The sequence below is a fragment of the Capricornis sumatraensis genome, chromosome 5 (assembly GCF_032405125.1).
Source record: "Capricornis sumatraensis isolate serow.1 chromosome 5, serow.2, whole genome shotgun sequence".
NCBI classification, from domain to species: Eukaryota; Metazoa; Chordata; class Mammalia; order Artiodactyla; family Bovidae; genus Capricornis; species Capricornis sumatraensis.
This window is the reverse complement of record NC_091073.1, coordinates 48,508,413-48,523,872: the sequence shown is the minus strand read 5'-3', so window position 1 is coordinate 48,523,872 and position 15,460 is coordinate 48,508,413. Positions and strand designations below refer to the sequence as shown.

Here is a 15,460-nt window from a genome sequence, read left to right as displayed (position 1 = left end):
GAGAAGTGTTACATATCTAAGAATAAACAAATAACTATACTCTTATTCAACTAAGGGGAAAGATCTTTGATGATGAAGCTTAGTTTATGATGTTAATCTTTCATAACTATGTTATTCTCCCTAGAATTATTATATACAAAGATAGGTTTGAGAACCTTCATCCTAAAAGCAGAGATTGACCCTTTAGAAAACTTGACATGAAACTTAAAATAGATACCTATTTGATGAGCTTTGGAAACGAATTAAATTCAAGTTCTAAAACTAACAAAGCACAAATCTGAGAAGATGAATTTAAAAATAAAAACAATGAGGGGAAAAAGAAACAATGAGCTTGAGAATAGAACCAACACTTTGCTTTGGATTACACATGATGGTTTTTTTTTTAATCACTTAAATAAAATAATTTCCCCATATTAATCAGGGTTTTCCAGAGAAACAGAGGCAGTAGAATGAGTATGTATAGAAAAGAGATTCGTCAAAATTGATTCACATGACTATGGAAGCTGGCAAGTCCAAAATCTGCAGTCAGGGTGGGCAAGCTGGAGACCAGGAGGAGCTGATGCTTCGGTTTCAGGCTGAAGACCCACAGCCTGGAGACTGAGAGCCAATACTGCAATTCTAGTCTGAAAGTGGGAAGGCTGAGACCCAGACAAACTAACATTTCAGCTCCAGTCCAAAGACAGTCAGCTGTAGAACCAGGAAGAGCCAGTGCTGAAAGGAGTCTCCTGGAGAATTCTCTCTTACTTGGACGAGTCTGATCCTTTCGTTCTATTCATGGGTTAACTGATTGGATGAGGGCCAGCCACTCTACTCAAAATCCACTGATTTAAATGTTCATTTCACCCCAAAACTCCCTCACAGGAACACGAAGAATAACGTATGACCAATAATCAGAGCATACCGTGGCCAAGCCAAATTGACACATAAAATTGACCATTACATTACCCATCTCAAAACTGTTTTTTATTTCATTTTCCATGGTTAAATGAAATGTAATTTCTGTGATCTTACTCGTCATTGTTGTATTTAAGAAGTCCTTAATTTTCTGACTTATTTGCAATTAGGACTTCTGAATTCCTCTGATGCTACCAGGAATTTAGTGCTTTCTAGGTTGATTAAGATAAGGACTCAAACTATGTTCCACAGTCTCCTTTATAATGCAGTGTGATTGTTAGAATGTTAACTTTAACTCATAATTATAACAGCCTGCATTTAATATATAGTCAATTCTCTAAAGTCCTGGTTAGAAGTAACTGTGGATTAAATATTTAAAAAATTAAAATCCTACTGCATTTCATATTATTTGCAATGAGTAAAAAACAGTATATAACTATATTGTACTTCTGTGATGGAATACTACCTAACCCCACCCCTACCCCCCACGCCCACCCCCATCACCAGTTAAGAGAGTATTCTACAGTATTAAGTACCTGGACAGTTCAGGAAACCTAGTTCTGTACAATGTGGTTATGTTGAAAATTTGTAAATTTAAATGTACTAACTGTAATGAATGTCACAGTTCAGGTGACAGCATATAGTGATTAATGGTCAACAACAAAACAAAATTTTTTAACAGGCAGGAATCAGGAATAGTAAACAATTTATCAAAATCAATAGAGAAAAGTAGGAAATAGTTTGAAATTTGGGAAAAGATGAATTGATTGGAGGATTGGTTTTTCAATTGCACTAAAGAGTAATTTTTAAAAGTGCTGTTAATAAAAAGTTTGATTTGATCAATAAGAGCTGGTTTGATTTGTCAGTGATGGGATTGCTGAAGAAGCAAAATTTTTCTTTCAAGATTTCAAACTGGAAAGTAATTTGTATGTCATTTAATCGTTTCAGAGAACTCAGGATTTGTTATCACTATTGTAAAACACAAATCAAATGTATGAATAGAAAGCAAGGTAGTGAAAATAACCATAGTAAGTGATATGACTCTATTTGGCAATCACAGTGTTTTAAGACTGAGAGTATTAGAAAAGCTCTCTCGATTTGGGGATGGGAAAGAGAGTAGAGTGTTGGTGAAGGGTGAGGGCCTGGCTAGCAGGGGCTCAGAAGCATGTTGCTGCTTATAACCACTTCGATCAGCACTGTCCATGGGTCAGTCTAGCCCGCTGCCTGTTTTGTGAGTGAAGTTTTATTTACAGCCTTACCCATTAATTTACATATTTGCCTATCACAGCACAACAGAGACTTTATGGCCTACACAGTCAAAAATATTTATCTCACCTTTTATAGGTGAGCAAACGTTGTCTTGGACCAGTGTTTTCATTTATTCTCTGTTTTAATAACATACTTTCTCCCAAATGTTATTTGAAAAGTTCAAAATAAATTATTATGGTTTATAACATTAAAGCTGGAATAATGTTGACTTTTTTAAATTAATAAAGCAGCATATCTGTTGCTCTTGACAACCTATCTGTAGTTTTAGTTTAAAAAGGCAAAAATAATAGTTTACTTAGTGAAAAATTGATGAAGAGGCTTCATTCTAATATACTGACAAATAACAGTAAGAGATAAAGTGACTATGTTGTCATCAACCAAAATAATAATTTGGTGTTTTCTGAATGCATCCTTTTCCTTAACCATTTCGCATCCATGTAACTCAGAGTTTGAGTGTTAGGTAGAGAAAAATCAAGCTTAATAGATAAAATGATTGAAGATGTTTGTAGTTTTTAGGAGTAACATTTTGTTTGTTGGTGTTATTTCTGTTACATGATTCTGGTGATGGTTGTCACCTTGCAAGTATTTTGTTGGATTATCCACTCCTAGCTAAGCAATTGGTTGACAGACACTTCTGTTTAAAAACAAACTTCTAAATAAAACTTAAATAACCAAATTGATGACTTTTAGAATGGTTGTTTTTATAATTATTAGACATATCTAGAATTTTAAAGGTAATTTCATGTTGTAAACTTTAAGAAATTATTGTTTTGGCATGTAAATATTTTTGTTTTAATGTTCTCACTGACTCACAAGTGTTTCTCTTTATTTAGGAAGCTGAACAAGCAAGAACAGACTACTTCATTAGGACACTCTTACTTGAATTTCAAAATGTAAGTATTTTCCATTTAGAGACAGTTTTTAAGAATATGTACCCTGAAGAGACATTATGTGTAAACAGTATACTATCTTATCTTACATAGTTAAGGAGATGTATTGTTTTTTTGTTGTTGTTGTTATGTAGTGTAACAAAGAAGAAAATCAGATGTAATATTTTATTATCTTAAGCCTTATATTTATCAATTAAAGTAATATAAACTTTAACTCACTTAGAATCTTTCCCTAAATTAAATTTACACTATGGAATAGTTGGTTTCTTTGCTGTAGATATTTTTCTTCTATTGAAATAAACAGATTATGTTATTATTTACATAATTATTACCCACTTTGACTGGTTTACAATGTTTTAGAAAGCAACAAACCACCATTAAAGCTAGTCTTCAGACTTCCGTGGTGGTCCAGTGGTTAAGAATCTGTCTGCCAGTGCAAGGGGTCCCTGGTCCCAGAAGATCCCACGTGCCTTGGGGAAACTAAGCCCATGTGCCACAGCTACTGAGCCTGCTTGTCTAGAGCCTGTGCTCGGCAACAAGAGAAGCTACCACGATGAGAAGCTGTTGAGCCAGAGTGAAGAGTAGCCCCCATTCACCACAACTAGAGAACGCCTGTGTGCAGCAATGAAGACACAGTGCATTCAAAAATAAAACATTTTTTTAAAAAAGCTAAGTCTTCATTTAAATATATCTTGTTTTCACTTGAGGCCTGTGACTTCAACAGAACTATATAAAATGAAATTTTTTCAGAAAGGAATCAAAAATCTGACGGATATGAGAGAATGCCTATCAATTCTTCCTTGGTCTTAAATTTGAATCACTTTAAAGTAAATAAGCTTGGCCATAAAGCTTACCATTTCTTCTCCAACCAGTGCATTTATAAACATAATTCCTTAATTCCTTCCTGATGATAAGTAGACATGGTTCCAGTAGTTGTAGCATCCCCTGACCCGACTAATCATTTCCCTTTAGTTGACTCAATTATTATCACTTTGGTTGCTATTTTTTAATCTGTACTAATAATGATAGGTACTTTATGGAATTTCAGTAGTATATAAGGCATTTCAGTCCTCCTAACTTCTATAGTGATAGATACCATTTTCTCCATTGCACACTGATGAAGATAGAGTCTTTGAGAAGTTAGGTAACTTACCTAAAGTTACTCAGTAAATGACAGAAGTAGCATTTGAATAGTTTTGCCTGAATGCCAAGCAGTGCTTTTTCTGGTTAACACCTAGAATAGCCATTCTTCAGGTTCTTAAAAATTATTGAAGTTTCCAAAGAGCTCTTGTTTATGTGGGTTATATCTTTTAGTATTTACTATATTTGAAATTAAAACTGTTTTTTTTTTAAATACACAAGCAGACATTCCATTAGCCCTCAAAGTGATGACATCATCCTTAAGTCTCGTAGCCTTGAGAAGACTGCTGTACACTGATGAGAGAATGAGAGTGGAAATGGCAAATAACACCTTAGTATTATTATTAAAATAACGTGAAAGCTATTTCACAAACCCTTTGAAAGGGTAGGGAGATGGATGGCAGCCTGCACCGTAATTTGAAGTTTGGGTTTGGAAATTTTCATTTCTAATTTTCTTTTTCATTTAAATAGTCTACTAGCCTTCTGACTGTAATAGATTCTAAAACAATGCTTATGGTATATTGCTCATCCATTTACTACTGTAGATTAACTATATAGTATACTGGTTAAAGTGCAGGTTTTGGAAGTAAGACTGCCTGCTTTCCGATCCCGTACTGTCATTTGCTGTGAAACATTATGCAAGTTATTCTTTCTGTCTCAATTTCCTTACCTATAAAATTAGGATAGTACTAACAGTACCTTCCCCATTGTATTACATGGGGGATTAAGAAAAGGTATGTGATAAATGTAGGCTATCATTTTTTTTAACAAAGTGCTGAATATGACATACCTATCTTAGAAATGGCAGCAAAGTGAGATGTGCAGCTTTTCTGTATGGTTTAAAATTTGTAACTGTATTTTTATATGGTTAAATTTCTGTTATTCTTGAAGGAATCTCGTAGGCTATATCAGTTCCATTATGTGAACTGGCCAGACCATGATGTTCCTTCATCATTTGATTCTATTCTGGACATGATAAGCTTAATGAGGAAATACCAGGAACATGAAGATGTGCCTATTTGTATTCATTGCAGGTACAAAAAATTTTTCTAAATATTTAATTAAATATTTTTCAGTATAGATGGCATTATAATGTGGGTAATGTATAGCATTTTGAAACATAAGTTTGGAATTTCATTCAGTTCAGTTCAGTTGTTCAGTTGTGTCCGACTCTTTGCGACCCCATGAATCACAGCACGCCAGGCCTCCCTGTCCATCACCAGCTCCCGGAGTTAGATTGGTCATTATATGGGTTTCTAAACAGTAAAAGTGATTTAATTCCTGAGGCAGTTTTCCTTCTCTTAATTATTTATTTTATATTAGATCCTTCCAAAAGACTGAAAATCATAGTACTTATTTCATAAAATAGCAATTTATTTTTTAAGTGACTTATACCTGTATTCACATTTGTTATAAAAAGTAAATGAAGTTTTTCAGACTCAGAGGTTAATTAACTCAGGCTAATTCAATAGTTAAAAGGTATTAGTGGAGTTATATTTAAAATGGATAGCCAACAGGGGCCTATTCTGTAGCACAGGGAACTCTGCTAAGTGTTATGTGGCAGCCTGGATGGGAGGGGAGTTTGGGGAAGAATGGATGGTTGAGTCTCTTCGCTTTCCACCTGAAACTGTCACCTCATTGTTAATTGACTCGAATATAAAAAATAAAAAAGTTAGAAAAAGACATTAGTGGTGATGGAGCACCGAAGATAGTTTTCTTAGCCAGTTGGTTGGATTGTGATGCCTGTATTAGTGAAGTGAAAGGGCTGCTTTTTCTTTATGAACCAGAAAGGTGACCTGCTGATGTAGACGTGGGAATCAGTTAGCAACCTGCTTAATTAAAATGATTTTTCTTTAGTTCGTCTGTGATTAGTTGAGTCTAAGTAGTTAACTGGTAAAAAAGAGAAGGGTCTGTTTAATTGTAGAATTATATGATAAATTGCTTTGGCTTGACTTCTTTACAAGTTAACTGAAATTATTTCCTGTTGTATTCATATTGTCTGGCCAATGTATATAGGTCATAAACCCAATTTGATGTGAAGATTTTCTTTTAATAAAATAAAGTTGATCATTTAATATTTTCAAACAACCGAAATATTATGTTAACTGTAGTGTTTCATTGATATGGTTGTCTCTGTCTTTGTAATATCACACTTTTAACCACCAAGTTTTACATATATATCGTTTAGCTCTAGTAACTCTTAACACTAAAATTTTAGAAATGTTTTGATGTGTGGAATTGACAAATAGATCAGTGGTTTAAAATTAATATTATTGATGTCTATTGTTTAGAGCTTTTTAGAAAACCATACTACATTGCTTAAAATGTACTGTATCATGAATTCTTAGATTACATGATATTTCTAAAAGTTTCAAAATACATATTAAAGTGCTACCCCAATTTTTTTCTGCCTAAAATTATTAAAGATGTCAGTAACATCTTTATTTACTCATAGTGATTTCCAGTCCTTGGGTGCATTTGCCTCCCTCTAGCTGAAAACCATTCACTTTATTTTTGTCGTGCTTTAAAATAACTAACTCTGATATTTTACTTTACATTCTTTTGGTTCTGTTCTTCAGGAGATCAGAAAGCATTAGTGGCCTTTCTTTCTTTAGTGTAATCACTGCTTATGTTCAAACCAGTTTCTAGGGCTTGTTAATCTTCATCTTTCCTGTACCTTTTGCAGATTGAAATGATGTAGATTTCTCCCTCTACCAGAGCTATCTAGAACATAGTATAAATTTATCTCTGCAAGGTGTTTTGTAAGCTAGACAAGGTTTCACGAGGTAGACAGACTTTCAAAGTGAAGGTTTCGAGGTATTACTCTTGCAAGTTCCTCAAAGGAAAACAGTATGTAAATAATAATGTTAAGGATGTTTGCCCTGCACACAAATTAAGTTGTAGTTTACTTACTAAATAAGTAGAATTTTATCAGCTTTCTTAAACGATTTTTGCTTCTGAGTATTAACATATCCATCTACGTTTATCTTATAGTTCTTTTATTACAAAAATCAAATTGTTTTTTCAAATTTTATATCCATAGTGCAGGCTGTGGAAGAACAGGTGCCATTTGTGCCATAGATTATACGTGGAATTTACTAAAAGCTGGGGTAAGAATAATTTTTATATAGCGTTATATCTAATTCATCTGTTACGATTTTTAAACTTATGACTAATTGCAGTAAATTATACCATACGTTTTGTTATACATGTTACTACTTTTTTAGAAGTCGCTTTGCTATGTAAGAGATAAAGGCAGTGAAAGGTATAAATGATGCATATTAGAGTGAGGTAATTCACTGGGCAGCAAAATGAACATATTGTCACTCATTTGTTTTGGATGAATTTATACCTACATTAGATATGTATGCTCTGCATTGACTTTTCCAAATACTGCATCCCTGTTGCCTTTTATATTTATCTATGTATAAATATAATCAATTCAGTGAATATTTATGTCTAACTGGAAACATTATATAGTTTAGTGGTTAAGAATGCTGATTGGAGCTAGACCTCCCAGGTTAAAATTCTTGGCTCTGTCATTTACTAGTTGTGGGATCTTGGTCAAATTACTTGATTTCATTGTGCCATAATTTCTTTATTTCAAAGTGGGAATCATATTGTTAATAATTGAAGAATTCAGTAAGTTCTTCAGAAACTTGTAAAGTTCATCACTACTGTATGTGGCAGATAGCAAATGTTCCATTTACTGTTAGTTTTTATTATAATCCTTGTTATTATTGTTGCTACTACTTCTGTTTCCAAGAAATTGGTTTTGATACCATGGAGGATATAAAGAAATAGCCTTCATTACAGATTTAAAAAGCATGAGTCTCTTTATTATATGTAGATTTGGTTTATTTGCTGGTTCTATAGTACATTCATTTTCTATGAATTAGGAAGAAGTTTTATTCTTCATAGCTTTATAGTTTCTATGAATATGTCAATCTGTCATATAAAATATTTATTTTCTTTTCCTTCTTTTATTCATTTTCCTTTTTTTTCTCTGCCTTTCCATTTTGTACTTTTGCATGAAGAATATTTAAATTTTCAATTGTTTTTCAAAAAGCCTGCTGTTAAATTTTATTTTTGTATTCCCCCATTCTAATCATTTCCTGATACTCATATGAAATGAACAAAATTTAAGTGGCTTTATAACACATTTTAACATAAAAATCAGGGATTAAAATCGGGATGGGAAGCATTTGGATGAATACAAGCAGGCAAACATCTTGTCATTTCAGAAGGGTTGTGTATCTTGAATATCTTGATTGAGTTTGACATAACAAATATAATCTTAAGCCTTAGGTTAGGAATTGATATAAAAACATTTTGATATATGTCAAGACTCCTAAGCAGTGAAACTAGAAATCATGTTCTAACTTTTCTATCTTTTTTATCTCTCCAAAATATTCTTGCTGATGACCAAGTGCTAATAATTCTGCCTCAGCAATATGTCTCAAATCTGTTTCTACTTTTCTCTCTCTTTTTTTTTTTTTTGGAATGCTTCAGTAAACCTCCACCAGTTTCTCCACATTTCACTCTGTTGTTTTCCCTGCCACAAAAGTTACCCAAATATCAGATCTGCTCATGTCTATATTTCTGCTCATGTCTACAGTTGCCTATCGTAGTAGTTAAAATACCAGGTGTAGAAACTAATTCTGTAGGATTCACAATCAGTCTCCAGAGATGTAGCTGTCTTAACTGGTCCTTACAGAGACAGCCAGGAAAACACTAGCCTATAGAATGAATTCAAACTCTTTATCATGTTTGTATTCTCATGCCAAGTAGCCTTATCTTTTCTCTTTTGAACAGCTCTCCTTCTTTCAGTTTTTTAAGTCAGTTCTGTCTACATCAAACGTCTCTGTTCCCCAAATAGATTATACATTCTCTGTGCCATGTTTGTGTTTATTTCTTTCATTTTTCACTCACATACCAATCAGAGTTGGTCACAGCATATTTACTCCAACTGTACTGCAACCATACTTTGGCTGGACATTTATCTGTCTCCATATCTGGCTCACTAACTTGACTGCTGAGAGTCAAGATTAGTTCTTGGCTCTAGACAGTCACTGATACATGATAGGTAGTGCTTAATAAATGTTTTCACTTATCCAGCTATATATAACGTCTGTATGAAAAGTTGAACACTGTTACACTGTTTTTCTGAATGGTTGTCCAGAGTTCATGTATTAAATTCTTTGTTTTAGAAAATACCAGAAGAATTTAATGTTTTTAACTTAATACAAGAAATGAGAACACAGAGGCATTCTGCAGTACAAACTAAGGTGTGTTTTTCTGTTTCACTTTATGAAGTATATTTTTATAATTGCCTTCATTTTTTAATGTCTTTCCCTCATTTATCATTTCATCTCCTTAATAGGAGCAATATGAGCTTGTTCATAGAGCTATCGCCCAACTGTTTGAAAAACAACTACAACTATATGAAATTCATGGCACCCAGAAAATTACTGATGGAGTGGTAGGTGTTCTTTGCATATTAATTTTAGAAAATTTACTTTTTACCAAGATGTGATATTTAGCTTTTTAATTTTCATCTTGTGTTTTATCTAATAATAAATATGTTAGTTATTAGTTTTATTTGTTTTTTTTAATTCCTTTTCTTCCTATTTCAATCTCTACTGTGATGAATAATTTAATGACCCTAAAAAAAGTTAAATAATATTCTAAATAAAATATATTTATGAATTTAGATCCTAAAAATTATATAATTCAATATCATTTCAAGTATAGATTACTTTTAACAATTTAACTGTGTTTTTGCCTCCCCTTCCATCCAACCAAAGTAATTCTAAGTTGATTCTACATGAAGTTTATTTTGTTTTTGGTCGTCATGATATACAGTTTTGTCATTACTTTGTATGTGCTTTTTAATTAAGTAGAATTATAGGACCACAGTTATGTCCCTTTGGGGCTTTAGTTCTTTGTCATTTTAGTGTTAAAAGATTTTATTGGCTATTTTATTGACAAATGTACTGTTTTCTCACAATGCTCTCTTTCTGCCTTTTTAAAAAGTACTCTTCTTACCTCCTCAATATAATCATTCTATCCTTGAAAGTATTGGGCTATTTTTTGGAGGTTTTTTGGATAAATTTCTTTACATCTTTATTATTGAACCTAAGTTAACTGTCACTTGATAAACCAATTTAGCTCCAATAACTTAAGTAAAATGAAGATATTAGTGGTAACATTTATAACCTTTTAATTTTAACTTTTAATTTTTGAAATTAATTTTTAATTTTTATAACCTTATAACCATTTAATTTTTTCCCCCTTTTATGTGGTTTTGGCAATTTCCAAGACTATTTGTTTGAATATCTTGGTGTTACAAATGAGAGATTAGTTAACCAAATGCTTATTACCTCACTGTGTTAAGTAATACAATATTGACCCATGGATTTGGAGGATAGTGTATTTCCTTTATTAAACATGTGATAGGTTCAGATTTTTAAGATTCATATATGTGACCTCATTCTTATTTCCTTCATCAACAAAGGAATCATTGTGACTGTGCCTCATGTATTATCACATCTGTTTTCTCTTTAGTTTAATTAAAGCCTGTTATAGCCTGTGCTCAACATAGCCAAGTATTTTATAATATAGAGTAGAATGTCTCTATATTACTGTGTGTAATTTTGCCTAACTTGAGACTCCTTTAAATTTACAAAAACTAAGTAGGCTACATTTTTCTTTAAACTTTATTTGAAAAATATTTTTGTTTTTTTCCGTAAATGCAATATTAATTTCAAAGTTCAAGTTTTTGTATTTCAGAGTTACACTACTTCCTTATTCCTAGAAACAAAAATATTTTTAATGTATGGAAATTATTTACATTAATTTTTGTTGAGATATACTTAACATGTAACATTACTTTCAGGTGTACACCATTGTGATTCAACATTTGCATATATTGTGAAATTATCACTGTAATAAGTCTAGCTAATATCCATCATCATACATATTTAACAGAATTTTTTTCTTGTGGTTAAGAACTGTTAATTTGTATTCTCTTATGTACTAAGTCATTTAGGTCATGTCTGACTCTGTGTGACCCTTTGGATTGTAGCCTGCCAGGCTCCTCTATCCATGGGATTCTCCAGGCAAGAATACTAGACTGGCTTGCCATGCCCTTCTCCAGAGGATCTTTCTGTGCCAGGGATTGAACCCATGTCTCTTATGTCTCCTGCACTGGCAGACAGATACTTTACTACTGGCACCACCTGGGAAGGCCATTTACTCTTAGGAACCTTCAAATATAAAATACAGTATTATTAATTATAGTCACCAAACTATATATTATATCCCATGACTTACTTATAAGTGGAAATTTGCAAATTTTGACCATTTCACTCACTTTGGGTCTACCACTGACACCACCTCTTTCAGGCACCAATCTGTTCTCAGTATCTCTGGGTTTGGGTTTTTGTTTTCTTTTTCCACATGTGAGATCATACGGTATTTGTCTTTTCTCTGACTTAATTCACTTGGTATAATGCCCTCAAGTTCCATTCATGTTGTTGAAAATGGCAAGATTTCATTCTTTTTTAAGAACAAATACTTCATTTATGTGTGTGTGTATCTTCAACTTAGTGTTTTGTTTTCTTCAGATAAATATACAGAAGTAGAATTGCTGGATCATATGGTAGTTCTATTCTTAATTTTTTGAGGAACCTCTGTGCTGTCTTATATAATGGCTGCATCAGTTTGCATTCCCACCAACAATACACAAAGGTTCTCTTTTGTTTTTCCCTTGCCTTTTTGATAATTGCCATTTTGGCAGGTATGAGGTCTTAGTATGGTTTTGATTTTCATCTTCCCCTTTTCACATACCTGTTGGCCATCATCGTGTCTTCTTTGGAAAAAATATCTTTCAAATCTTCTCCCATTTTTTAATTGACTTGTTTGTGGGTTTTTGTTTTGTTTTGTTTTGTTTTTTTGCTACAGTGTTATGCGAGTTCCTTAAATTTTTTTAGGTAATAACCCCTCATCAGATACATGGTTTGCAAATATTGTTTCCCATTTGTTAGGTCGCCTTTTCATTTTCCTGATTGTTTGCTTTACTATTCAGAAGCTTTTTAGTTTGATATAATCCCACTTGCTTAACTTTGCTTTTGTTGCCTTTGCTATGAAAAAAAAATACAGTTTTCAGTGTTGTATTTTTTAAAGCTTTTAACTGTATTTAAGTTATCTCCAGAAAATATGTGATAAATATTGCACTATTTTCATCTTTGTTTTTCTCATTACCTGATTTTTCTTTAGATTTTATTCCTAAAATTAAACTTCCTTTTTACTATACTGAACTCCACATTACAAGTATAATTTTGTTACAGTTTCTGCCTAGTAGCTCAAAGGTTTAAAAATCCCCAAGGAATACAAGAAAAATCATATATTATATGAGATTAGGTGAAATAACATACAATAGAAATAGTAGTTATTTCAGTCCTAGTCTCTCATCTCATTGCCTGGTTATATAGGAGACACATACTACATGCTTGCAACTTTAACTTCTGTTAAAGCTGACAGGGTGACTGCTGAATTTGCCATTGAACAAGGTGGGTTTTCTTATTTTGCAAGAGGGAAAAACAATTTTCTATAGAATCCATTCTAAGAAAGCAGTATTTGATAGCTTTGCCAAAGGTTGTGTACCATAATGTCTGGAACTGTATTTTTCAGTGGATGAATGGATAAAAAAGTGGAAAGACAAGTAGATAGAAGATAAGATAGCATATCATTTTAGATAATTTTTAAATGTTTTCCTCTTAAGAAATCTTGTTTTCTAGGTACTTTAAAATATAAATGACCTGTTTTTTAAACATGTTTATATATGGTTAGAAGCCACAAATCCCAGTCGGAGAAATGTGGGATCTAAAAAACTGGGGGAAATTATCTTAGAATTGTATGATGAGTAAAATGATTTGAAATATATTACTTACGTTTTTGAACCTTTGCTCTGAGAAATAGTCATAAATCTCCATTTATTATTTCTCTAACTATTTAATATGGAAGTTGAGGAATTAAAAAAAATAACTCAAAGCTCTATGTTCTGGAATTATTTTTGTAGAGATTTTAGTTTGAAATGCTAGTCAACAATATGACTCTTTAATAAATAGTATTTGTTAGAGATATTTACAACTACAACTAAAATCACTTCCAAGAGTAGGAGATCTAAAGAGAAAATTTATTTTCAGATTCAGTAGCATGGACTTGGGATATAGAAATACCTCAGTAAGCAAGTATCTCTAAGGTGTGCACACATGCCTTTTTTCTTGTATGTAAAAGATACTACCATCAGTTGATGCCAGAATTTTCAGTTTTAGGATTATTGAGTAACAACATTTTTATTACAGTGTTGTTAACAATTATTCTTAATTTGTGTTATGATCCTGTTATGTTTATGTTGTACATTTTAGGAGTGATACTATCAAATTCTGAATTTTTTCCTCACATTTGTGTGTTTTTTTTTTAAGCACCTTGTTTTAGTATTTATTTCGTCCTGCAACTGATAATACATCCTAAGTTCAGTTCAGTTCAGTTCAGTCACTCAGTCATGTCCAACTCTTTGCGACCCCATGGACTACAGCACGCCAGGCCTCCCTGTCCATCACCAGCTCCTGGAGTTTACTCAAACTCATGTCCATCAAGTCAGTGATGCCATCCAACCAGCTCATCCTATGTCTCCTCCTGTCTTCAATCTTTCCCAGCATCAGAGTCTTTTCCAATGAGCCGGTTCTTCTCATCAGGTGGCCAAAGTATTGGAGTTTCAGCTTCAGCATCAGTCCTTCCAGTGAATATTCAAGACTGATTTCCTTTAGGATGGACTGGTTGGATCTTCTTGCAGTCCAAGGGACTCTTAAGAGTCTTCTCCAACACCATAGTTCAAAAGCATCAATTGTTCGGCACTCAGCTTTCTTTATAACCCACCTCTCACATCCACACGTCTTACTGAAAAAACCATAGTCTTGACTAGACAGACCTTTGTTGGTAAAGTAATATCTCTGCTTTTTAATACACTGACTACATTGGTCATAGCTTTTCTTCCAAAGAGCAAGCGTCTTTTAATTTCATGGCTGCAGTGATTTTGGAGCCCCCCAAAATAAAGTCTCTCACTGTTTCCACTGTCTCCCTATCTATTTGCCATGAAACAATGGGACTGAATGCTGTGATCTTGGTTTTCTGAATGTTGAGTTTTAAGCCAACTTTTTCACTCTCCTCTTTCACTTTCATCAAGAGGCTCTTTAGTTCTTCTCTTTCTGCCATAAGAGTGGTGTCATCTTTAAATATTTGATTATTAGGCTCTAATTGTTTTTATTTTCGTGGCCCTTGATACAGTTCTGTTATGTGGAAATATTAATACATAAAATAACTTTAGTGAAATGGGTGAAAGTGGTCAGAAGTTTTTTAAAAGTAATTTTAGTAATCTCTGCTTGAAACAAACAGTACACTAGAACCTAATCTCTGGTGGATTCTTTAATTTCTAAAATACCTTTCGACTTCAAAAGTTGGTGATTGTTTTAACTGGTAATAAAAGCAGCCAAAGAGAGCAGTACACATTAGGAGAAATGTGGCCACAAAAGGTGTATATATAAGAGGATCAGAAGATACAAAAGTACAGCAAACATTATTGTAGGTAAAAACTAGGAATCCAAGAACATTGTTCCGTTCTTAAGTCCAGTGAGTAGGAGGTTTTGTTCTTGCAGTGTGGGCAGTGGCTCTCTTGAGTTGCATTTCTGCATTGCCACATTGATTCCTTTAATTATTAGAAATTCAGCATGCTCAAAATCTGACCTCCCCTAGAAGGTCTTTTCCTCTTTTGTCCCTTTTTGTTAGTGGCACTTTTTCACTCAGAATAAGGAGTCTTTAATGGCACCTTCTTTCCGTTGTCACATACAGTCATTTGCCTGCAAATACCCTTACTTTCTCTTCCTGGTCCAGTCCCACCTGTTCTATAACTCGTGCCTCTATTCTTGTCAATGTCTTATCCACCCCTTAATGCCATTCTGCATGGTACATTCATATTTTCAACTTCTTAATATCTTCCCAACTATATCCTTAATATTCTCATCTATAACATTTCCTTTCTCTGATTTCCTAGCTTCAGTGTACAGATTTTACCACTTTATGATTTACTACCCTTTCACTTTTTTGTTGGATGGTTATATAATCCTTGAAGTTAGGGGCCATGTCCTTTGCATTTTTGTATCCTTTCCAATGCTTGCTGTTCTGAAATTGAAAATGCAGGGAAAATG

The 15,460-nt window shown here is 33.1% G+C and overlaps 1 protein-coding gene across 2 annotated transcripts in view; it reads left to right on the top strand.

The window, feature by feature from the left end:
* PTPN12 (protein tyrosine phosphatase non-receptor type 12) overlaps positions 1-15,460 on the top strand; it is an 85,808-nt gene that overhangs the window by 53,792 nt on the left and 16,556 nt on the right. For both annotated transcript variants that reach the window (XR_011144938.1, XM_068972506.1), the window contains exons 7-11: positions 2,997-3,056; positions 5,085-5,227; positions 7,237-7,303; positions 9,404-9,481; positions 9,577-9,675. Coding sequence is in view for 1 of the 2 variants with exons in the window: in XM_068972506.1 (XP_068828607.1) it covers positions 2,997-3,056; positions 5,085-5,227; positions 7,237-7,303; positions 9,404-9,481; positions 9,577-9,675 (447 nt within the window). In the remaining variant the exon portion in view is untranslated. The remainder of the gene's footprint in view (positions 1-2,996; positions 3,057-5,084; positions 5,228-7,236; positions 7,304-9,403; positions 9,482-9,576; positions 9,676-15,460) is intronic.